Source organism: Chenopodium quinoa, unplaced genomic scaffold (assembly GCF_001683475.1).
Source record: "Chenopodium quinoa cultivar QQ74 unplaced genomic scaffold, ASM168347v1, whole genome shotgun sequence".
In the NCBI taxonomy this organism is placed as follows: domain Eukaryota; kingdom Viridiplantae; phylum Streptophyta; class Magnoliopsida; order Caryophyllales; family Amaranthaceae; genus Chenopodium; species Chenopodium quinoa.
Window position 1 is genome coordinate 3,797,760 of NW_018742484.1, and position 24,285 is coordinate 3,822,044.

At 44.4% G+C, this 24,285-nt stretch overlaps 2 protein-coding genes across 2 annotated transcripts; both read right to left on the reverse strand.

The window, feature by feature from the left end:
- Positions 1-614: 614 nt before the first annotated feature.
- LOC110719441 (UDP-glycosyltransferase 79B30-like) lies at positions 615-10,517 on the reverse strand. Its single transcript, XM_021898386.1, has 2 exons — positions 9,374-10,517; positions 615-1,382 (listed from the first exon to the last, which is right to left on the reverse strand). The coding sequence occupies exons 1-2, from the start codon at positions 10,263-10,265 to the stop codon at positions 886-888; spliced, it is 1,389 nt and encodes a 462-aa protein (XP_021754078.1). The 5' UTR covers positions 10,266-10,517; the 3' UTR covers positions 615-885.
- A 1,323-nt stretch (positions 10,518-11,840) lies between these two features.
- Positions 11,841-12,494, reverse strand: LOC110719166 (UDP-glycosyltransferase 79B30-like). Its single transcript, XM_021898070.1, has one exon. It carries the CDS (start codon positions 12,492-12,494, stop codon positions 11,841-11,843), a length of 654 nt encoding a protein of 217 aa, XP_021753762.1.
- Between the last annotated feature and the right edge of the window lie 11,791 nt (positions 12,495-24,285).

Sequence of the window (24,285 nt, forward strand, 5' to 3'; positions counted from 1 at the left end):
TGCGTTAATTAAAGACTGAAATTGAATAATTAATTGTTGTTTATCACTTAAGTCAAGGCGAATCTTGTTTTACTTCTTGTTCTTTTCACGAATTTGAATAAATAAGAATAATGACATTCGTTGCAATGTAGACTTTGTGATTAATATTTGTAAATAAAATCAACTAACTTAGTTTAGGTACCACGTTGCATATATTGTTTGGTGATGAAATTGTGAAAAAGGAAGAGCTAGTAGAGGTCGCACTTGGGCTAGGATAGCGATTCCTCCCTAAAGAGAACGTTATTTTAGCATCCTCGCTCCCGAACTCATTTCTGGTTTAGTAGACCAATTTGGCTATGGGTAAACTTATGATTCATGCTAAATATCCCTTGAACTCTAATTGGGATAAAGGCATGAACGAGATTTATAAGTTTTTCTAAAACTCATTGACGAATCCTTATTAGTTTCTTACAAAAAAGCGTAATGATAGAATCAATTCTAATTCAAGGTCCCTCAAACAGTCATAAATTCAAATCCTAACACACCTTTAAAAGTGTAAAGTGCTAAAATTTTAAAGGGCTATGAATATAGAGGAAGTGGGATCCCCAACGATGGGCATACCCTCCTCACAGATATAATATAATATTTATGATGATTTATCTATAGTAGATCGTACCACCATATATAGACTCCCCTTGAATAGGTCTATCTGGAAAGCTTAAATAGATGTATTCTAGATGAATACAAAAAGTCAACACAACCTAAAGTCTTAATTATTGAATATATTCTTAAATTATAAGGGAAAAAAAAATACCATACCCAATAATAAGTTATTTTTATGTATTCAACCCCACATATAGAGCTAATTTTATTCTCCCTAACAAGTTAAGCAAAAACATGTTCAATTTATGATCCTATCAATTGTTGCAAACTCTGTATGAAGCTACTAATATAAGAATCCTCAAGACCTTCAGTTAAAATAAACTCTCTCCATTTAGCATGATTAGCCCTTACATCTCTCCCAACTTCACTATCTTCTTCCATCACCAAGGAGACCGCCTTATGGACGGCCTCCTTGGTGAACAAACCATAATTCTTTCTCTTCTCAACTTCGACCCCAACCTTCCACTCTAAGCTCATCATCCGCGCACTGATGAACTGGTCGATTGCTTGAGGCATCAGCACGACTTGACATTCGCTTACCATAGCTTCGGATAGAGATCCTGCACCACAATGTGTAATAAAACATCCTACCGAAGGATGTTGTAAGATGAGCTGCTGTTGCACCCAACCCCCATGAATTAGTCCCCTGCCTTTTATTCTTTCCGCAAGTCCTTCTGGCAATGCTGATTCTATTGTTTGGTAATTCATTGGTGGCTTTAACGCTGCCAAAAATGGCCTACCTGCAAAGATAATGAAACTTATAGCCAATTATAATCTGGCAAAATAATAATTATGTAGTATAAACTAGGAATATAGAATTATTGTTTAGAGCTTGTAACAAAATTTTTTATTAAATTAATTTAGATCTCAAATTATGCCTTCTTGAAAATTTGGGTTTTTTTTTTTTTCTTAACCAAGTTTATTGTCTCCCTCTCTCTCTCTTTTTTTTCTTTCCTTTTTCTTTTTCAGTAGTTGCTGATAAGTAACGATTAGTTTTACATCACATCTTTATGTATAACAAATACTAACCAACTAGAGTAGCCAATACACATATCTCACACTACAAACAAACTATAGTTGAACAAGATAAGTATTAGTAATCCAACAAACAACACATAATCGTTAAAAGGTACTCCCTCCGTATATTTTTGGGATTTGCTAAACATCGCCCACAAATTACTACATAAAGCCCACAAAATTCACTTTGTTTGCCAAAATTGCCCTTGACCTTAAAAGAAAAACACTCACACTCTCATCACTCACACTCTCATTGCTCATCTTCTTTCAACCTCTCTTAAAAACAAAAAATTTCAAATAACGGCAATGTCGAGGCGGCAAGGCAAGGAATTGGCGGCGGCGGCGGAGGGAAGGATGTCCCAAGGAGGAAAGGTACATTTTGTTTAAAAAAAAAAAAAAGGGAAAAACCGCCGTGACCGCGGTGGGGCGCCCTGGCTGGACGCCCAGCCAGCGGTGGTGGCGCCAGCTGCAGACGCCGCCACCAGTTGGCTGGCGCCTGGGCTGGACGCCACAGCCACGGTTGTGGCGTTTATTCAAGGCGCCGCAGCCGTGGCTGTGGCGTCCAGCCCAGGCGCCAGCCAACTGGTGGCGGCGTCTGCAGCTGGCGCCACCACCGCTGGCTGGGCGTCCAGCCAGGGCGCCCCCCCCCCCATTTTTTTTTTTTTTTTTTTAAAAAAAATTGTTTTTAATTTTTTTTTTTTTTTTGTGTAATATAATTTTGAATTGTTTTTATATTTTGTTGTTTATTTTTATAAATTTTTTCAATTTCGTTGTATTTTTTCTACGTTTATATTTTGTTTACAATTATTTGTATGTTTTTAGTTTATTTGATTTGCGATGATGGTTATTTATCGTATAAATTTTTGTATGTTTATATATTTTAAAATTTTGTGTAGAATTCACTGGGTCGTCATGGTGCGGGGAAGAATATAGAGCTTCTTAGTAGAAGTTATTCAGTGGAGAGGTCGGGGCATAGACATGTCAGATCCCGTGGTATTTCGGCCTCAGTTCGTAGAGAACGGATCCACCGTCGGGATGAGGATGACGATGACGATGATGATGCTGAGGAGGGTGACCAAGAGGAGGAGCAGGAGGAGGGCGCAGATGAGGATGAGGATGTGGACGATGGCAGTGGACCGTATGATGATTACGGTCCATTCAGTCAGAGGGTTGATGACATGTACGAGACGCATATGGTGGAGGTGCGTAAGGGTAGGGGTGGTAGGTTTGTTAGTAGATCTGGCACATCATCTGCGTCCACTGTATCTGGGGCAAGCAGGAAACGGTCGAGGGCCGGTAATGATTCTTGGGTTGTTAGGAGTGAGGTGCCCGGTGGGCCTGTTGACGGGAGTGTGATTCCTAGCTTTCTAGGACACATAGTTGCCCGTATTTGGGAGGACCAGGAGAGGCCTTCAGTTACGGGGTTGTTGAAATGCCATACCCGGGAAAAGACTTGTAGCTTTTTGCGTACATGGGCTGAGGCCTGGCCGGCGGAGAGCGAGATGTTCGAGCGACTGGAGGGCACTGGGGTGAATCACGTTCCTGCCACCATGCACGATAAGATTGACAGTACGCTGATCACGGCTTTCATTGAGCGATGGCAGCCGGATACAAACTCTTTCCACCTTCCGTTCGGTGAGATGACGATCATGTTACATGACGTCGAGGCCATTCTGGGGATTCGTGTTGAGGGCAAACGACTTTGTGCTGTGGCTGATGCGGATCAGGCAGATTCGCTGGCGGAGTTGTTGGCGGTGGACAGGGCTGCACTGTACACCGAGGCGCTAGGTGTTTGGGAACACGGAGGTGTGAAGATCGCATCCGTGTTGCAGCGGTGTTTGTACCCCAGTGCACGTAGGACGCCCGACGCACAGCTGAGTGTTTATGTTTTTCTACTCCTCGGATGTACCTTGTTTCCGGATAAGAGCGGCGGAAACAAGCTCAGGCCACGCGACATCGTAGAGGCGTGTGACCCCGACAGTGTAGGCCAGTTTTCCTTGGGATCGGCTACGTTGGCGTATTTGTATCGCCAACTAGGATTTGCGAGTCGGGCTGACGCGGCAGGTATCACTGGGTGTCTGACTCTATTGCAGACCTGGATATACGAGTACTTTCCTGCATTGCGACCACATCGTGACCCAGTTCCTATTGATGAGGGGATGCCGCGTGCTTGTGCGTGGAGTCCGCGCTCGGAGAAGAAGTCTGTTGACCGCCTCCGATCGATACGGTTATTGCTGGACAGGCTGTCCCCCTTAGAGGTAACGTTTATTTATAGAGTCTACATTTTATTATTTGCACATATTATATTCATGTTATTAAATTTTATATGTTGTTATTGTACAGGTGAACTGGATGCCTTTCGGCCCGAACCCTAGTGTTAGGGTACCCAGAACCCTGTACACGGGACTCATTCAGTATTGTGACATCGTCAAGGCGTACATGCCCCAGCGTTGTCTTCGCCAGCTTGGATTTGTCCAAGTTGTCCCTCCTCCCCCGGCGTGCCCGATGAAGGCGGTCCGACCTGCATCGTCGAGGGACTACGTCGTGGAATGGCCGGATATCATGACCGGGACGTGGGACCAGTTTCCGATGGTGGCCCGCTTATGGACTGCGGAGTTGCAGCGGCCGCCCTCTGGGGTTACTCCCATGTGTGACCATTACTACATGGAATGGTTCAACCGGTATTCGCACCCGAGGTTGATCGCTGATCTCGACCACAGCGATGATGATTATGTGCCACCGCCTACTGCCACGGAAGCGGTATGTCTTTTATTATATTTATCGTTGTCTTTTAATTAAGTTTTATTTGTTGTTATTGTATTTCATCTTCTGTTTTTTGTTGTATGCAGTGGATGGGAAAGATAATGCAGGACATACAGAAACTCTCTCTTGAGAAGGACAACATGAGTGCAACAGGGAGAGCTGTTGTTGATAGTCTGGAACAAACCCTTGCGCAGTGGGAGTCGTCGTTGAGGAGGGATTACTGATGGTTATTGTATTTTATTTATAGAGCATTATGTTGGACATTATGTTGTAAAATTGTAACATTTTAGATTGTTCTTTTAGCTTCCAACTTAAACATATTATCAGTGCTGTTTTTAAATTTTGATATAACCGTTCGTGGATCCGCGCAACTTACCCATGCAACATATAGAATGAAGTAATCAATACAATATAAAATATTAATGTTCTCATTAAAAGAGCAACGTACAAATAAGATTACAAATAAAGAATGTAAACATGAAAAACTAAAATGCAACTAGGGTGTTCCATTCGTGGATCCGGTCATTATATAGCGCATCCCAACCCTCTACGCTCGCTGTGCGAATGTTGTACCACCGAGGTATAATCGGTGGCACTGGAAAATCGGTTGACATGTCTAGTCGGATGAAATGTCTGTATGACGACCCAAGAAACGCAATAGCTAGCTCTCTGACCGGTGTGGTGACAGTCTCACGCGACCGCCAAGGGAGAACCGTGGTACAAGGATAATAAGCTTGACTATGCACTCCCAGGCCGAAATGCATGACTGCGCATTTGTAAATGTTTGCAACGGCAAACAGATCTAGGGGCGCGTCAAAATAATGATTTTCGCCGCAAGGTCCACCTCCCCACCGGATACGCCGCAGAGCGCCATCCAAGTCATCCTGGTACACATGACGATAAACATTTCGGTTAGAGGCAATTTCGATGTACATCAACTCACGCACCAAACCGTAGTTGTCTTCGCCCATTTGAAAAACATCAGCCACGACCCGGAATCCGCAGTTACCATCTCCGATTACATCATTCCACCCTTCCAAGTACGACATGATGATCGCAGGTATCCTTTCCTTGTACGGAAACTGATCAACATCGTTTCTTCCTATTCACCATATAATTATAGACAGTTAAGAAGGCAGGAGTAACACTTTAAAACTATGTGCAATAAAAACAACCAAAACGTACCAGTTCTCAGGGGCATATTTACAGACGATGAAGATTGACTACGACTAGATGACGATGTCCGACCACGAGAACGACCACGACCAAGACCACGAATATACTCAAACGCACTCCTGTTCCGCCGTTGTCGACCTCGAGGACGGTCAACTCCTTCGGGTTCCTCATAATCTAAGTTAGACGGGTGGAACATATCATGAAGTACATGAGTAGCGTCACGAATAATAGAAGGATGGCTGGAGGACACTCGGTCGTACATCGAACGGAACTGCTCCAACTCCTCCTGTTTACGGTCGGCCGTTTGATTGTCTGCATGCTCACCAATAACAAGCGTCCTCCAGAATGAATGGACCTGGTCAACATGTAACGACGCCCTTTCTTCTGTAATAACGCGGTGAATGGTGCATGCGCAAGGTAATCCATGAGTTACTGAAATAGTACACCCACACCGAGTATACACTTCGTCAGCCAAGTCCCTCACCCTGTTCAGCTCAGTGAGGATCAACCCCAAGTAGTAGTGCGACACACGACCATGGAGAATCTTAAATATAAAATGGCTATACATCGTACCATGTCGTCGTCTGGAGTCCTCTAGAGAGTTCCTGATGTCGTTCTTCTGAGTTTCAATTGACTTGTTCAGTCTAGTGAACAGTGTATCCAAAGCAGCGGTCGATGAATCAATCCAGTCCTTGGTAGCTCTATGAGCGCTCTCAACTCTACATGTTGTAGTGTTCCCAAAATGAAGTACCTGGTTTGTCCAATATTTGACAAACTTTTCCCTGTGAGGGACCCATTGATGCATCACATAGTCCACCAGTGCCGGACACCACTGGTACGAATCCCTGAATTTAGCCAATGCTCGCTCATACGCTTCCTCTGTGGTAGCCTGTAGGATCTTCCGCCACTTACCATTCACCAATCTCTCTGCCATTTCCAAATTCTTCTTGAAAAGGTTGTAGGCTTTCACTTTCACGCAGTTGTTGATGTGCCATGTGCACAATAAGTGGTTTGATTCGGGAAACAGCTCTGCTATGGGGGCAAAGAGACCTCCCTCACAGTCGCTGACGATGGCTGCTGGATGAACATTAGGCCCGATGTAGTTTCTCAGCTTCTCCAACACCCAATAATAACTTGGAGCCGTCTCATCCCTGATGATTGCATGACCAATCAGAAAGTTCTGGTTCGTTGGAGCCATCCCAACCATCTCAACCAGTGGGAACTTGTACTTGTTTGTCTTGTACGTTGAGTCGATCAAAATCACAAATGGCCAAGGCTTGATCATATCAGCACAATCAGGATGCACAAGGAAAAGATGAGTCACCTCCGCTGTATCTTCATCAGAATCAAACCAGAACAGGTAACCACGTGATTGTGCCTGGTGTAGCAGTTGATGTATAGGGTTCCTTCCCTCTGACCGTTCAAACCTAAGTTGTTGTCTGACGTTGTAGATGTGTCTTCGGTTTGGATGGTCTTCTGGAAATTTCTCTAACACAGATGCTAATATTTTAGCAGGCTTCACTTGAGCATCACTCATTTCTTTCACAACTAGTTTCGCAGCAGGACTTAAGCCGCTCAGTTGTCGATGACCCTCTTCATATACTATCATCTCATGGTTGTGATACCCCCATTTAGAGTAACCAATCACTTCCCAACCGTCACGACTCCGTAGTTGTCGAACCTTTACTCTGAACTCACACCCACAACCTTTCCGCTTTGTATCAAACCGAGTGGCTGTACGAAAATCTCTTTCTTCTCTTTTGCGATAACGGTCACATCTCAAAATGCGATCCATTCTACCATCCCGTTGAGATTTATGAGTTACTACTACCAAGCAAAATCCAGCTGCAATTGCAACCTCTTTTGCCCAATCAATCGCCTGTTGAGCTTCTTCGAATGGACCATCATGTCCAAATATCCCATTGTAATCATTTCCGTCTCCACCATATTCCCGCATCAATTATATATTACAATAAATACATTTAACGGATAATACATTTAATTTCTATATTTACACAGAATTAACACAAAAAAAAAACATAATTATATATAATCAAACTTAATTTTTATAAAAACCCAATTCGAATTTTCAAACTAAATTTAAAAATATACCATTTCGAATTTTCAAATTTAATTTTAAAAAAACCTATTTCGAATTTTCAAATTTAATTTAAAAAAAAACCCATTTCGAATTTTTTAAAAAAATCATTTTCGATTTTTTTTTTTACAAAAAAATTAAATAAAAAACAACAACAAAATCAAAAAAGAAAAAAAAAATTAATTATTAAAGGTGGCGTCTGCCAGGGCTGCCACAGCCACTGGACTGGCGCCTGGCAGGGCCGCCTCACCCAGTGGAGTGGCGTCTGCCCAGGACGCCAGTCTTGTGGTCTGGGCGTCTGGGCTGGACGCCACTCTGGTGGTTCTAGCGTCTGGCTTGGACGTCCAGGCTACGGTTTGGGCGTCCACCCTAGGCGCCGGAGCCACTCCGACGGTAAACCGTGAATTTTAACGGTGACTTACCTCGTTTTCCGTCGACGACGACGTACCTCCGGCGTCCCCCGCATCTCCGGCCTGCCCTCCGGTCTCCCCCAGCGAGCCAGTACGGCTCCACATTTTTTACATTTCAATTTTAGAAAAAGGGCATAATGGTCAAACCATATCATATTTGTGGGCTTTATATGGTAAATTGCGGGCGATGTTTAGCGTTTCACATATTTTTAAGTGCTTAATTGGAACTTGACACAAATGCCATACAGAATTTCGATCAATAATATCTTTAATTTCCAATAAGTATAAATTACAAATTTACAATAATTGAATATTAATAATCAATTCATTGAGATGATCCCAACAAGTATTCATAACACTATAGTTTTTACTAATTATAATTCACAAACATTGTTCAAAGTGGGTCAAATGAATAATGAAAAAAAAATGCTGATAAGACACTTTTTAAAAAAAAGAAAAAGAAAAATGTGTTATGCTCAGTAATCTTTTTAAACGCTTCTTTTTAAATTAAAAGCGTCTAATCAATACAACTATACAAGTACATTTAAGACCAACCTAGTCCCATATAAAAGAAAGCACATCCCATTACCCCATTGACGAATGATTATAGCAGATTAGGCTACATATAAAGTTCAAATAAGAAAACATTAATAGAATAATAAGGAGTAACAATTAATCATTAATTATACGTCCTAAAAAAAATCCTTAAAAAAATTATTCATTTTTTATTTGATGCACAAAAAAAAAAAAAAAAAAAAAAAAAAAAAAAAAAAAAAAACATTAATTACATTGTTATGCGTATTTTTATCGCAAATCCCCAAACTTACCTATCGTTTTAGAAAATGTGTTTGATGTTTATATATAATCTAAGATATAAATATATGCTATATGCCTATATATGTGTATTCGGAAGCCAATCGAGCAACAAATTATGTTGCAGCAATAGGCCATCAAATTGCTAATTATCTAAACATTGATCCTGATGTAGACGCTAAATTTTCTTATTAATTTTTTTTAGATAGGTATAGTCAAGTCTTACCTAACTTTAGTTTCTTAAAAAAAAAAAAAAAAAAAACCTTTGTTTTATCAAGAATAAAAAATGCAATGTCCTCATTTTTCTAGACAAGATATGTTTTTTCAACACTACATAGTTTGTTCACTTGTTCCTAGCAGTAATATTACTAGTATGGCATATCCTTATGAGCAATAAGAACAATAATAAGTAAAATATTCAAAATCACAAATTAAATTTAAATAAAGAACGTACCTGTAAGCTCCAATCCAAGAACAAGCTCTTGAAATTGGTTCAAATTCAGAGCGCATTCACTTCCAAGTGCACAATATATAACACTAGACGTACGAAAACTATTTAGCCAATCATCAAAATAATTATCAAGTTCCGAAGATGGCCGTTTAGGTACCATTGGCCCTGCTAGTAACACTGGCTTACCAAATATTTTCTCAAAAAATTTACAATACTCCCCTTCCATCTCCGCACAAGTCTTAACTCCGAATGCGTCGCATTCTCGAAACGAAACACCTAGCCTCTCAGCTAGTGTTAGTCCTCCTAGACCGAATGGTGTCTTAAGGGCACCCGCAATGATCTCAGCCTCTTGGGGGAGCATCCTGATTGATTGTGACGGAAACTCTGGTGGTGGTGTCAATAGATCATCCGCATTAGGGTGATATCCTGGTATTTTTTTGTATGGTGCAAGATATGCATATCTTGCTATGTATGCTGTGATATAGTGCATGGCTTTAAACCCGTGTTTTCGGCCTAGTTCGGGCATCCAACAAGTGAAGTCGTAAAAAACAATATCGGGTTTGAGACGGACTAGATGAGACTCGATAGTGTCACGTGTCATGTCCATGGCGGTCATGATGAGAGGGCCTAATGAGGCGGGTACATCGTTGGTTGTCTCGGCCCCAGGAGGGAGGCCTTCGACGGGTGGGACGGGGATGGGGATGAAGGTAAGGTGGGTTGGGTAGTGGTTGTGAGAAGCTAATTTTGATTGTGTTTTTGGTGGGAGAAAATAAGAGACATTGTGACCTCTTTCGGCAAGTTTGTTGGCTAAGCGGAGAAAAGAAGTAAGGTGGCCTAGTGCAAACCATGGGTAAAATGTAACGTTTAGAATTTGGTTGTCTTTGTTTTGTGACATTTTGATTGCCAAATCTCTATTTGATGTTTCACCAATTTAGTTTGAGCTTATGCTACTTATATCGACTGTGATTCTGAAGGTCAGCAACATTGTAGTGACTGTTACTTTAGACAATTACGAGTGTTCGAGATTGTAAGAGACTAAAATAAAACGTATTACTTGAGACAAAAAGAGTACAAAATATAAAAAAACAAAATAAGAGTGGGCAGTGGCATTGTATATCAATTATCAAAGGGCCCAGTAATAAATTCATACAGGCCCAGCAAATCGTTTCACATGATTTGTGGCTATTGCCTTGACGCGTGTGCCATTTGCTACCTATTAGCTGGAAAATTTAAGTGACAATCAATCTTTCATATCAAATTAATTGGTATTCATGGCCATTTTCATCAATCATGTTCCTCTCTTTGTTAGGTTATAATCAAACGTTGATTTGATATTAAATTTGGAATCAAAGTCATCTACTCCGTATCTCACAATTTATGCACCATTTGTTTATTTCACCAATTGAATCTTACAGGTATATTGATAAAGATTGTATCTTTCTATCTTGAAATTAGAGGTTCAATCTCCGTTATAGACACTTTGAGGGTAAGGATCATTTACTCTTTCCTCTCACTCTCAAATTGTCTGACTCAAAAAAACCGTGAGGGTTGAGTTACAGTCAGGGTCCTTCTCCCTTATCTTTTAAAAAAAATATTGATAAAAAATAAATTCAACCTTGCATTCTTATACAGTAATATCTTTTGAATGACTAAATCAATAATTTATTTTTACTATTCATTTAGTTTTTTCTAAATTGTATACTTTCTTTTAATTATCGTGCAATACATAATTACAAATAGATTATTAGTTTATTATCTACTTTCGCACTACATAATTATAAATTGCTAACAAACTCCACATACAATTCGTAAGAAATATCTTCACAAAGTCAATTCAACCACCTAAGATTCTACGATAGTTTAAATAATATTGTATTATAAAACGGATGAAAAATTTATTATGAGGATTTGATACCTGAATATTTGTTTGAGGCAGCAGCAGCATTTGTTTTCAATTTTACATGTGCATTTATAATTGAGGACATGGCTGCATTCTTAGTGTTTGAGATGTATAAAGTCTTTAAATAATATATGTTAAGGTCATAGAATTTTATGTCTCTTGTTTTTTATTCTTTGTTTGATGTTAGTGTAATAATCATCGATACTCCGTAATTAATTAGTAAGATCAATAATTATGATTTATCGATTGATCTGTTGTAGTCAATCCTAATTATATTGGCTAATTGTTAGATTATCTGTCTCTAATCCATGTTTTGAATAACCATTCTTGCACGATTTTTTTTAAAGTATATTCATCGATTTTTATAGTAGAAAAGACATCGTTAGTTTTCTAAGCTAATTAAGGATAATCTTAATCATTATTTAAGGTTTTATGCATTGCATAATTTTAACCAATAAATCGGTCTGGCCCCAAACTGTTTTATAGCATTTTGAATCGGACCGAAAAAATAAATCTCTCAACCCGAAGACCAAACTAGTTAGTTTGGACCGGACCGACTTTTGAACACCCCTATATATTGATATTATAAATTAAATTTGCTAATATTTTGTGCTTACCGGTGAGCTCAAGTCCGAGAACAAGTTCATGAAGCTGTTCTTTACCCAGAATACATTCACTACCAAGAGCACAAAACACCACACTGCCATGACTAAAACCATTTAACCAACAATCAAATTGGTGATCTAGTCTCGAAGTTGCAGGTTTCGACAAAACGGGACCTGCTAGAAGAACAGGCTTACCAATAAGCTTCTCTACAAAATCACAATAAGCCCCTTCCATCTCCCTACAAGTCTCTGTAACAATGGCATCAGTTTCTCGCATCGCAAAACTAAGTTTGTCTAGAAACCTCATTCCCCTTAGTATTACACCATTGCACATACTTGCCAGGACTCGTGCCTCATGAGGGTGCAGCCTAATAGCCTGGCACGGGAAACCGGGTGGCGGCCTACAAAGATCAGCCTCGATGAAATAATGATCATTTGGCAAGTTCCTTGCCTGAAGGCTAAAGTAAGCAAAGTTGATAAGACTCGGAAGGGTAAAATATATTGGCTTGGACCCGTGTTTTCGAGCCAACTCGGGTACCCACAAGGGCATGTCAAAGAAAACAAAGTCGGGTTTGAAATTGGCTAGATGGATGTCAATTGTATCGCGAGTCATGTCCATGGCAACGATGAGACGGCGTGTGGCCGTGGTGGGTATATCGTTGGTTGTCTCGGCGCCTAGGGTAAGCCCCTCGACGTGAGGTACAACAATGGGGATGAAATGGATGAGTTGAGGGTAGTGGTTTAAAGAGGATAATTTGAGTATTGCTTTGTTTGGGAGAATGAATGAGATTTTATGACCTCTTTTAGCTAGATTATTTGCTGTTTGGGTCCAATTTAGTCCAATTGGGCCTAGGCATTAAATGATCCAATTAAAAGCCCAAGGTCAAGGTTCAACTCTCCAATTGTGCTAAAGTCAAAGGTCAGCCCTCAAAGCAAGCCAATTGGGCTAAGGCCCAACTTCTCCATGTATGAAGAGGTATAAAAGCCATCAATATTCACATATTCACATATTCTCTCATATATTCTCATATATTCAAGCAAAACCTCAAACAACTAATTCTCTTGCATAGTGTTCTCTTTCTACACATTGTACTGACTTTAGCATCGGAGGGGCCTTCCTCGGCAACACCCCCGAGGCTAGTTTACGTGTGTTTACTGTGCAGGAAACCTTCGGCCCAACATTACTTGGACCGAATCTAGTCTTCTCCGTTTCAGCGGACCTTCGGCAAGGTCCCATTGTTTTCACCCGAAACAATTTGGCGCCGTCTGTGGGGAAGACTTTCAAAAATCTTTAAACCAAATTTCTAACCAAGATCATCTTGCAATTATCTTAGTAGCAATGGCTAAGAACCGCAAGAGCAAGGGCCTCCGTCAAGGAGCGGGCGAAAAGCCTAAAACCCCTACTCCATCACCCTCGCCGGACCGGAACTCTCCCAAGGGTGCCAGCTCGGGGGGAGGATCATATAAGGAGGATTCCCTTTCTCCCGTAATTCATGACTCTCATCATAGGCCGAGTCACTCTCGGTCTAGCAGGGGTGAGTCCGATCATAGGACACATTCAGTGCCCCAAAGCCAACCATCGGCTGTGCGCCCTCATTCCCATACTCGGCCGAGGACCCCTTTGACGGGGCCCAACTCGGAAGAGGTGGCAAGAGCGCTGGCAGTGCTCATGGAGGCGATGAGGGCACAAAATATGCCTCCACCTCGTGATCGAACCCCTCCGCATACCCGGCATCAGCGGAGGAAGTTAGACCATGATGGTGGGAAGCTTCCTTCCTTCCGGGAACTGGAAGAGTGGGAAGAGGATACCTGGAAGAATGAAAAAGAGAGGAAAAAGAACCTTCAATTTTTAAAAGGATCCTCATCCTCAAGACCAGAAACGCATAAGAGCAGCAGCTCAGCTTCTCGGCCAGAATCTACTCACCGAGAACCTGAGACTGTTCGCCGAAGCGTCCTCGACCGACTCGGCGGCAAGGAACCAAGCGTGTGCAGTCGCCTCTCGTTCCCTGCAGCCGAGGCCCAGACTTCCCAGCCAGGGACGAAAACCACTCCTACCTCTCTAAGAGGGCGGAGCGCGGTCCCTTCGGCCAGGAACAAGGGCAAGGCCGTTATGCTACCCACCATTTCACCATTCGAGCAATGGATACTGGAAGAGCGCGTGCCCACGGTTAAAATACCGTCGCACATCACATATGACGGGACCTCGGATCCGAAGGATCACGTGGCCTCGTATGAGACTCATATGCATCTTTGCCCCAGATCTGAAGCGACTTGGTGCAAATATTTCTTAACCACTCTCAAGGGGGTCGCGCAAGCGTGGATCTCCAAGGGAGTAAAGCAAGGCTCCATAACAGGGTGGGATGGTCTGTCCTCCAAATTTAGGAGCAAGTTTTCCATGGCAAACCGCCGAGAGAAGACTACTGCAGAACTCATGAGTCTACAACAGGGGGAAACCGAAAGCCTCCGAGACTATCTGACCCGTTTCAGTAACGAGTCATCCAGCGTCTCTCAGCTGGACCAGGGGCTAGCCGTTTTTGCGATGCAGAATGGCCTTCAGCCTGGAAAGTTCCTAGACTTCATGGTCATGCATACCCCGCAGACCTTGGAGGAAGCTCTGAATGCCTCGGATAAGTTCATCCGAGCCGAAGAATGGAACAAAGCGAAAACCCAACCTCAATTTGGGGGAGGGAAACAAAGACAAATACCCTTGTCTGAAGGCCAAGGCCATAAGGCAAAGGGAAAGTCAAAGGCCTCGGAGCAATCTTCGGCCAGCGACCTAAAGAAGGAAAGATCTGCCTCATACACAGGCAAATACGAGTCCTACACTCCGCTCTCTCTTCCACGCGCCAAAATTTACAGCGTGACGAAGGAGGAGCAGAGTTACCGAAAGCCGAGACCACTCCCAGAGTGGTATCAGCGAAAAAATAAAAATCAGTGGTGCGAGTTCCACGAGTCTTGGGGACACAACACTGAGGAGTGTATCCAACTGAAGGACCAGATAGAGGACATGGTCCGGAAGGGATACTTGAAAAAATACATCGCGGATCATCGCGAGGAAAAAGAATCCGAGAAGTCAGCAAAGGACTCTCGGCAAGACCTCGACTTCCCCCGGAAGAACAGTAAAAAGCCGGAGGGGAAATTCCCTCCGATCAATGTTATCTCGGGAGGAATATACTCTCGGAGGGAGCACAAGCGACACCTTAGAGCTTTGACTCACCAGGTGAACAACGCTGACATTCAGTCTCCCCAGTCGGCGGTGCCGAACATGACGTTCACAGCCGTCGACTGCCGGGGGATAACGTTCCCTCACGAGGATCCGTTGGTGATCATCGCCACGGTGGCCAACCACGACGTCAGTAAGGTCCTTGTTGACGGTGGCAGCGGAGCAAACATTCTGTTCCAAAAGGCCTACAATCAAATTAAGCTGAAGCCCAAGCACCTTACGCCGGTACCCTACCCGGTATCCGGGTTCAACGGGGCTTCAACTTATCCAGATGGGAAGGTGACACTTCCTGTCACCATCGGCTGCGATGAGGCAGCCAGGAACGTCATGATTGAATTTTTGGTCATTGACGCTCCTTCAGTGTACAACGTGATTTTGGGGAGACCCATAATTCATGAGATCCAAGGGGTCGTCTCAACTTATCATCAGCTGATGATTTACGTCTCAGACGCCGGCTTCCTCGAAAGGATACAGGGCAACTAAAAGGACGCCCGAAGGTGCAACTACCTCAAACCATCCAGTAGTCGCCCAGATGACGACAAGGATGAGGAGGAGAAAGAAAAAGAAAGAGAGCCAAGCACAAAAAAGCCGAAAGGCCTAAGTGCTTCGGCCCAAGGATCTGTACCCAGAGGTAAAGGGCTCGAAAGGGAAAAGGCTAGCTCTTCATCTGAGCCGCAAGACTCAGAGAGTCAGCCGAAGAACAAAAAGACTGGGACACCTGCTGACATTGGCAGCAGGCCAGATTATGAAGAGTCCAGTCCATCAGCAATGGACATGGACCAACAGACTGAAACAGTTGAGTTGGCCGAAGGAGACGTTGAGAAATGTGTAACAATCGGGATGGACCTTGATCCGAACACCCGTTGTGAACTTATTCAGCTCCTTCGGGACAACAGAGATGTGTTTGCTTTCTCGGCAGCTGATATGCCCGGGATAAGTTCAGACCTCATCTCCCATAAGCTTAATGTTGACCCAACGTGTCGACCAGTTAAGAAAAAGAAGCGGAATTACTCCGCCAATAAGAACCGAGACATCGCAGCCGAGGTCAAAAAATTGATGGAGGCAGGATTCATCGAAACTTGCCAATATCCAGAATGGCTGGCAAATATGGTGATGGTTCAGAAGCCCAATGGTACCTGGAGGATGTGCGTTGACTTCACGGACCTAAATAAGGCTTGTCCGAAGGATTTCTATCCCTTGCCGAGGATCGATCAGCTAGTCGATTCGACAAGTGGCCATGCCTTGCTTAGTTTCATGGACGCATTCTCGGGGTATCATCAGATCTTCATGCACCCCGACGATCGAGCAAAGACAGCATTCGTCACGAACGCTGGGGTGTACAATTACAAAATGATGCCCTTCGGATTGAAAAATGCGGGGGCAACCTATCAAAGGCTGGTGGATCAAGTTTTTGCCGATCAAAAGGGCCGAAACATGGAAGTCTATGTTGACGATTCGATCGTCAAAAGCAAAAAACCAGAGGACCATGTAAAGGACCTGGCTGAAACTTTCGCCACCTTGAGAAAGCATCAAATGAAGCTGAATCCGAAGAAGTGTGTCTTTGGCGTGAAGTCAGGGAAATTCCTTGGGTTCATGGTCAGCAAAAGGGGGATTGATGCCAATCCCTCCAAAGTCAAGCGGCGCTCGACCTTCCTAAGCCGAAAACGAAGCGGGATGTTCAGCGGCTCACCGGAAGAATGGCAGCCCTCTCGAGGTTCATTCCCAGAGCTTCGGATAAGGGGTTACCTTTCTTCAAAGCCCTGAAGCTCCCGAAAACAAAAGAGCTCGTTTGGGAGGAAGAGCAAAAACACGCCTTCAAACAGCTTCGGGAGCATCTGGCTCAACTCCCAACGCTGGCTAGCCCAGCTGAAGGAGAAACTTTGTACCTATATGTGGCCGTTAGCCCAGCCACCATCAGCGCAGTATTGCTGAAGGAAGAAAGTAAAAGTCAGCAACCGATCTATTTTGTCAGTCATACACTGACGGATGCCGAGACTCGCTATCCTCTACTCGAGAAAGTCGCTTTCGCGGTAGTAGTAGCTGCTCGGAAGCTGAGGCCATATTTTGATTGCCATCAGATAGTGGTCTTAACTGATCAGCCGTTGGAAAAAGTTCTCGGCAAGGTTGAAAAATCTGGTAGGCTAGCCAAGTGGGCTTTTGAGCTCACCGAATTCAACATCAGCTACCGTCCGAGGGCTGCCAATAAGGCTCAAGCTCTAGCGGATTTCTTGGCCGAATGCTCATACCAAGAAGCGCTAGACAGTGAAAAGAAAGTCTGGACCGTGTTTACGGATGGATCTTCCACCGAAAACGGTTCGGGGGCAGGAGTGGTGATAACTTCTCCCGAAGGCAAATCCTTTGAGTATGCACTAAAATTTTCTTTTAAGGCCTCGAACAATGAAGCCGAATATGAGGCAGCAATCGCCGGCCTAGAATTGTGCATCTCCCTGGAAGCCGATCACGTCTGCCTAAAAACAGACTCTCAGCTAGTTGCATATCAGATCAGCGGCAGCTACGAGGCCAAAGAGCCCTCCATGATAGCTTATCTTGCCAAGATCAAGTCAGTCATTGCAGAGCTGAAAACTTTTGAGGTTCAGCTGATCCCAAGGGGTCAGAATACTCAAGCCGATGCACTTTCCAAACTTGCCAGTTCATCTCTTACCGAGCTGAACAGATCTGTATATGTAGAAACGCGTCGAGAGAGAAGTGTCGACGAAGCACCTGAAGTGTGCTGCGCTGACCCAGAGCCTAGTTGGATGGACTCCATCCTAGCTTTCAATCTTCGGGGAGAAACTCCCGAAGATAAAGCTTTGGCCTCCAAGATAAAGAGAACCAGCTCTAGGTTCATTGTCTTCAGGGGGAACTTCTGAAAAAGTCCTTCTCAGCCCCATTGCTGAAATGCGTGGGACCAACAGATGCAGATTATATCCTACGGGAGATTCACCTCGGCATCTGTGGGAACCACATTGGGGGAAGGACCTTAGCCCACAAGGCATTGAGGGCTGGATATTACTGGCCCACCATGATCGCAGATGCTAAGGAGCTGGTTCGGAAATGCGAAAAATGTCAAAAGTACGCTCTAGTTATCCATCAGCCAGCAAGGGATCTTCAGCCGATCCTTAATCCACTCCCGTTTGCCCAATGGGGACTGGATATACTGGGACCATTTCCAGAGGCTGTGTACCAGAAAAAATGGCTGATAGTTGGTGTCGACTACTTCAGTAAATGGATCGAGGCCGAAGCAGCCTCGAACATTACAGAGCAAACTGTCAGAAAATTTATCTGGCAGAATATCATCACTCGATTTGGCATCCCGAGAGTATTTGTCTTCGATCATGGGAGGCAATTTGATAACTTACCGTTGAAGCGGTATACAGATCAGTTCGGCATCAAACTGGCATATTCAGCGGTATGCCACCCGCAAAGTAACGGACAAGCCGAAGCTGCAAATAAACAGATCTTAAATGCCCTCAAGAAGAGGGTGGAAGATCAAAAGTCCAAGTGGCTGGAGGAGCTCCCTGGAACCCTTTGGTCCCTTCGAACAACTGAAAAAGAGGCAACGGGCTATTCACCTTTTAAACTGGTGTATGGTGCCGAAGCCGTCCTTCTAGTGGAAATTGGCTCTGAGAGCCTACGAGTGCACCACTTCTCGGCTGAGAATGAGCGACTGATGAGGGAATCTCTCAATTTCCTCGACGAAGTAAGAGACTCAGCCCGAGACAGAATGGCCGCTTATAAGCAGAGAATCAGCAAATTTTATAACCGAAGGGTCCATGCAAGGCCTCTCAAAATTGGAGACCTTATCCTTCGGAATGCTGCTGCAGTTCAGAAAGGCCGAATCCATGGGAAACTCTCAGCTGCATGGGAAGGACCTTATGAAATCTATGATGAGCTTCAGCCAGGGACATACCGACTTCGGCAGTTGGATGGAACTGAGTTGAAAAATCACTGGAACGCTGATGTACTGAAAAAATATCATGTGTAAACCCTTCGGGGCAGAACAATCTTTGTAAGTACATTTTGAACTAATGAAAGGCCTTGGAGCCGCCATTTATATAAATGTTTACAACTTTTTATCCTTTCAAAGTTTTCTTTGTTCTATCTACTCTTTAAGGGTTTTTTATTCAGCCTCGTCTGAAACCTTCGCCTTCGGGTAACTGGGTTTCAGATTGCTGACAAAACTCGTCTTTTTAAAGAACACTGGTCTTTCAGCTGAAGTCAAACTTCAGTAAGACTTGTTCTCCAAAGACATGAGTCCATGGACAATTCTGGGATACTGCCTTAACTGAGCCTTGTATCCTAGAGATCCATTATCCGAAACATTGCCTTAAGTTGGCCCTGTGTTTCGGGTATCCATTTTTCAAAGATAGACAGAAAATCAAGGATAACAGCAACAGTTGAAAATTGTTTATTCAGCCTCGTCTGAAACCTTCGCCTTCGGGTAACTGGGTTTCAGATTGCTGACAAAACTCGTCTTTTTAAAGAACACTGGTCTTTCAGCTGAAGTCCAAATTCAGTAAGACTTGTTCTCCAAAGACATGAGTCCATGGACAATTATGGGATATTGCCTTAACTGAGCCTTGTATCCCAGAAAGCTATTATCCGAAACATTGCCTTCAGTTGGCCCTGTGTTTCGGATATCCATTTTTTAAAGAACTCTAGTCTTTCAGCTGAAGTCAAGCTTCAGTAAGATTTGTTCTCCAAAGGCGTTATCCGAAGCATTGCCTTCAGTTGGCCCTGTGTTTCGAATACCCATTTTGAAGAAATAAAGAAATTGTTTATTCAGCTGAAGCCATACTTCAATTTCTGGGGGGCAAGAAGCACTGCCAGTGCAAGTTTATGTTCAGCAGAATTGAAGAAACAGTAAAGCATTCAAAAACAAAGCAGCTGAAGAAAAGAACATCAAATTAATAATTCATGCTCAGAAATTGAGCTACAAGTTCAAATAAACTGTATCGGCAGCCGCCCACAAGCGGAAAATAACAGCTGCCGAAATACGTACATAAGCAAAAAAATAAACTGTTGTACGACAAGGCAAGCTGAACCAAAAAACAAGGCAAAAAATTCAGAAAGCGGCAAGTCTAAAGTTAAGCGCATGATGAACCGCAAGATTCTGAAGACGACTGCACGAGTTCCTATGCTTCAGCCCGAGGATCAGACTGATCAGCATTGTTGAGCCCCATGGTGGCCTCAACCCCAGCAGCAGAAGAAGCAGGCTTTGCACTCTGCCGAGCCTCCCTTTCCCTCTGTTCAGCCTCCAACTCCATTCTCTCAGCTTCTTCTTCGGCTTCCTCAGCCTTAAGAATTTCAGCTTCGACTGGAGTTGAATACTTCATATGAGGGTCTTCGGGATTCTGGACCCATTCAGCACATTTGGACCAGTCCAGCTTCGGCTCAGCATGAAGGCAGACTCTTCGGCATACTCTGAACCCGTTTCTGAAACCCATTTCATATTCTTCCTGGGTATAGACACGGACTTTGAGTAGAGCCTCAGCATCAGTCAACTTCTTCTGGGTCTCCTCCAAGTCTTCCTTGGATTTCTTCAGCTCATCGGCGAGCTTGGAGGAGGAACCTTTCAGCTCATTCAGCTCCTGCTGAACTTGGGAAGCCTCTGTCTGAGCCTGGGCCACTTCTTCCTTTTTGGCCGTCAGCAGATTCTCAGCCTCTTGGAGCTTAGCTCTTTGAGCTTCAGCAGCAGCAGCAGCCTCTGAGAGTTGGACATCCCTGGCTTGGAGCAGCTCTTCAGCAGCCATTCTGCTGGCTTCAAGAGCTTCTAGCCGTTGCTGCACTTCAGCTTGTGCAGCAGCCCCTTCCTGGATTCGGCTCTCAATGGCAGCCTTGAATTTGGAGACGTCCACTCCCATGTGCTCTTGGAGGAATTTTTCCCCTTCCATCAGTGGGGGAAAAATTTCCTTCTCCATAGCGTCGCAGAAGGTTTTGAGGGCTTCAACAGCTTTTTTCTCATATTCCTCACCCTTCTGCTGCTTCTCTTCAGCTGCTGCTTGCTTCAGCTTAGCAAGCTTTAATTCCTCTTCAACTACCTTCTTGTCGTGCTCGGCAGCGTCTACCCTATCTTGTAGGGTATCTATCAGCTCTACAGTGAGAGTCTGATTGTGCACGAACTGAAAACAGGAGCACAAGTTAAAAAAAAATAATAAAAATAGAGCTGAATTTTAGAGGAAATAAAGGCAAGGAAAATCACCTGCATCATCAGCATTTGGTTAGACCTGGCTGGGTCAGAAACTGATCTGCTGGATTCGCCCATCCCAGCAGTGGCCTTCAGCGACCAGATTCTTGCCCTATCTACTTCGGACATGCCAGCAAAATCGCCGAAGTAGGCTGCAGCACCTTCTCGGTTCTGACCCCATATGAGGTCCCAGATGTGATTTGGGATTGGAATTCGGGGGGCCGAGAAACCCATTTCTCCAGATTGCAGAGTCTGGAAGGAAGGAAAGGATGACGATGGAGCTTCTTTAGCTTTGGATGGCTCAGCATCATCCTTCTCAGAAGAGTCAATTACTATGACCTCTTCTTCTTCAGGGGTGAGGACGAAAGCCTCAACCTCTCTTGCAATGTCTGCCGTGAAACCCTCAACACTGGGCATCACGACATCCTTATTCTTGTGCTCAGCAGCACTCTCCTGAACTTCTTCTTGGACCCCTCCCTTATATTCGGGAGTTTTCTGATCCACCTCCATCTCAGGAGGTGGCGGAGGGGTCTTTTGAGGTGATTGAGGTTGTGGCCGGGGAACCCTCGGCGATCCATTGCCTTCCTCGGGTTCCCTTATTTCAACGCCGATGGTCATCGGCCTCCGCTGAAAGTCATGCGGCCCGATGATGGCCATTCTTCGGCGCCTTTTCTGAAGGGGCTGCTCGTCCATGTATGAGTCTGAAGACTCTTCTTGTATTTGGACTTCGGGACGAACAGGGGCTTTCCCTTCTCTGTGTCTGTTACTCTCTTCAGACTGTAACAGACAGAGGGGAGGAAGAATGTGAGTACAAAAAAAAAAAAAAAAAAAAAGAAAGACAAAGTTAAGTCTGAAAGCTCACCGAGGTCTTTAGCAAAGCCTCGTCTTCTTCAGCTGCCCTAGCTGCAGCTTCTTCTTCAGCAGCTCTGGAGGACCCTTCTTCTCCTTCGCAAGCTTCGAGAACCCGTGCAACCTCTTCGGCCGTACGGGCAGCTTCAGCTTCTTCGTCCAGCAGCTGAAACCAGGGGTCTCTCTTCTTCCACCAAGGCTTCTGCCTCTGATACAGAGCAACAGCCTCAATTTGGAAGTGGGAAGAGTCTAGATGAACTTCCCTATGCCTCGGTTCAGTGATAGACGGGGCCCGATCAGTTACAACTCGTTCTCGGTTGACACCAAGACGAGCGTAGTTAATGCCGACGTTGGTCTCGTCCCGCTCTGAAAAAGAAAAGGGGAAAGGTCAGTTCAGTTAGGTTGGCACAGCATAAAAAAGCGAAGTGAGGAGAAAAAGAGATAATTAAAAAGCCTCGGCCCCAGCCGAAGAAGCTTACCATCCTTAAACTTTCGGCTGAGGCCAACAGCTGCTAGCATGTTCTCTTGGAAAACATAATGCGTATCGGGGAGCCAAGTCTCCGGGATATGCTGCATTCGGCCGTTGCCCCCCCGGTTCGGCAGCTTGCCGAAGATGTTCTGTTGATCAAGGTTCGGATCTGGCCCGTTATCTGCGGGGGGACCTAGACTTCCCATGTCGGGATCAGGCTCAGCAAGGTACCGGGGAGCGCTGAAGACGCAAGGGTGGCCCGGATCCGTGGGTGCCCTAACCCAAATCCATTGACCTCTCCAGTCCTTGTCTGAAGAGTTGTTCGGCCACATGGTTAGGTACTGGGGCCGAGACTCAATCCGGTACCACCCAGAACCATGACTTCCGTGCCCACTTTGAATATTTGGCACTAGCCGATGAAGCTTTTTGAAGCAGTGCAGGTTCGGCACATACTTGAAGAACTTGCAGACCCATAAGTATGTCATCACCCTTCGGATGCTGGTGGGAGTTAGCTGACATAAGGAGATATTGTAATGGATTAGCAAGTCTCGGACGAATACGTCCAAAGGGAACCTCAGCCCATACTGAAGCTGTCTTGTGTACACCCCCACGTACCCCGGGGGTGGACGATGGATTCTATCGGATGCCACGGGCATTCGGCACCAATACCCATCAGCTTCAAAAATGTCGTAATGCAACTCAATTTGCTCGGCAAACCGATATTGTTCGGCATTCTCCACCCACCATGAGTAGGGGCGGTTCTTTATCATGGCCGAAGCTACTTCGGCATTCTCCCACTCTGAAAACCCGGGGAGGATATCCCAAAGGACAGCGGGAACTTCATCGTCCCGTCCAGAAGCGCTCGGCCCCTCCGTTCTCTGAGGAGGAGCCGAGGAAATTGGAGTCGCCCTAATCCCCTCAGCAGGGTCAGACTCTGCTCTTTGTCCATTCCAGGTCCTAATCCTGTTCCTAGGATCGGGAATTGGCCTTGCTCTTCTTGGAGCACGGGCTCTACCTCTAACTCCTCTTACCATTGATTATTTCGAAGAAAAAAGTCGAAAAAAAAAAGGGAAGGAGTTCGAATTCGAAGAAAAATAAACTGAAATCAAAGGAATTTACCTTAATCTGAAGCGAAAGTTGTCGATTTACGTGTTCGTAGTGGCAAGTCTCAGTTTCTAAGCTTAATGCTCGGGGAATTTGCGAAGTTTTGATGCGGGTTCTTGGGTTCTCTCGAGAATTCTGGGTTTGTGTTGGTGAATAAGTGAGGAGAGATGACGCGCTTCTGATTATATCTCCAGAAATGGGAATACGGGGAGTCCGCGTTTCAATTTCTCTTAAATACCCCACTAAGTAACCGTTAAACACACGACCTTGCGATTAAACTGCCCATTATCCGTCCAACTTCCACAATCATCCGCCTTAACCGTTGTTATCTCATTAATTACGGTTTAAATTCAAATTTTTGGATTAATTAAATCATTCACTTGCCTCCTTTTCTGAATTAAATCAAACCCGACCCGTCATCCTTCCAAATCGGGTCTGGGGGGCAAGTTGTTTGGGTCCAATTTAGTCCAATTGGGCCTAGGCATTAAATGATCCAATTAAAAGCCCAAGGTCAAGGTTCAACTCTCCAATTGTGCTAAAGTCAAAGGTCAGCCCTCAAAGCAAGCCAATTGAGCTAA

Coding starts and splice junctions, on each gene's coding strand:
- LOC110719441 (XM_021898386.1), bottom strand. CDS start 10,265: ATGTCACAAAACAAAGACAACCAAATTCTAAACGTTACATTTTACCCA. Junction 1,383..9,373: donor TCTTGGATTGGAGCTTACAG/GTACGTTCTTTA, acceptor TTATCTTTGCAG/GTAGGCCATTTTTGGCAGCG.
- LOC110719166 (XM_021898070.1), bottom strand. CDS start 12,494: ATGGACATGACTCGCGATACAATTGACATCCATCTAGCCAATTTCAAA.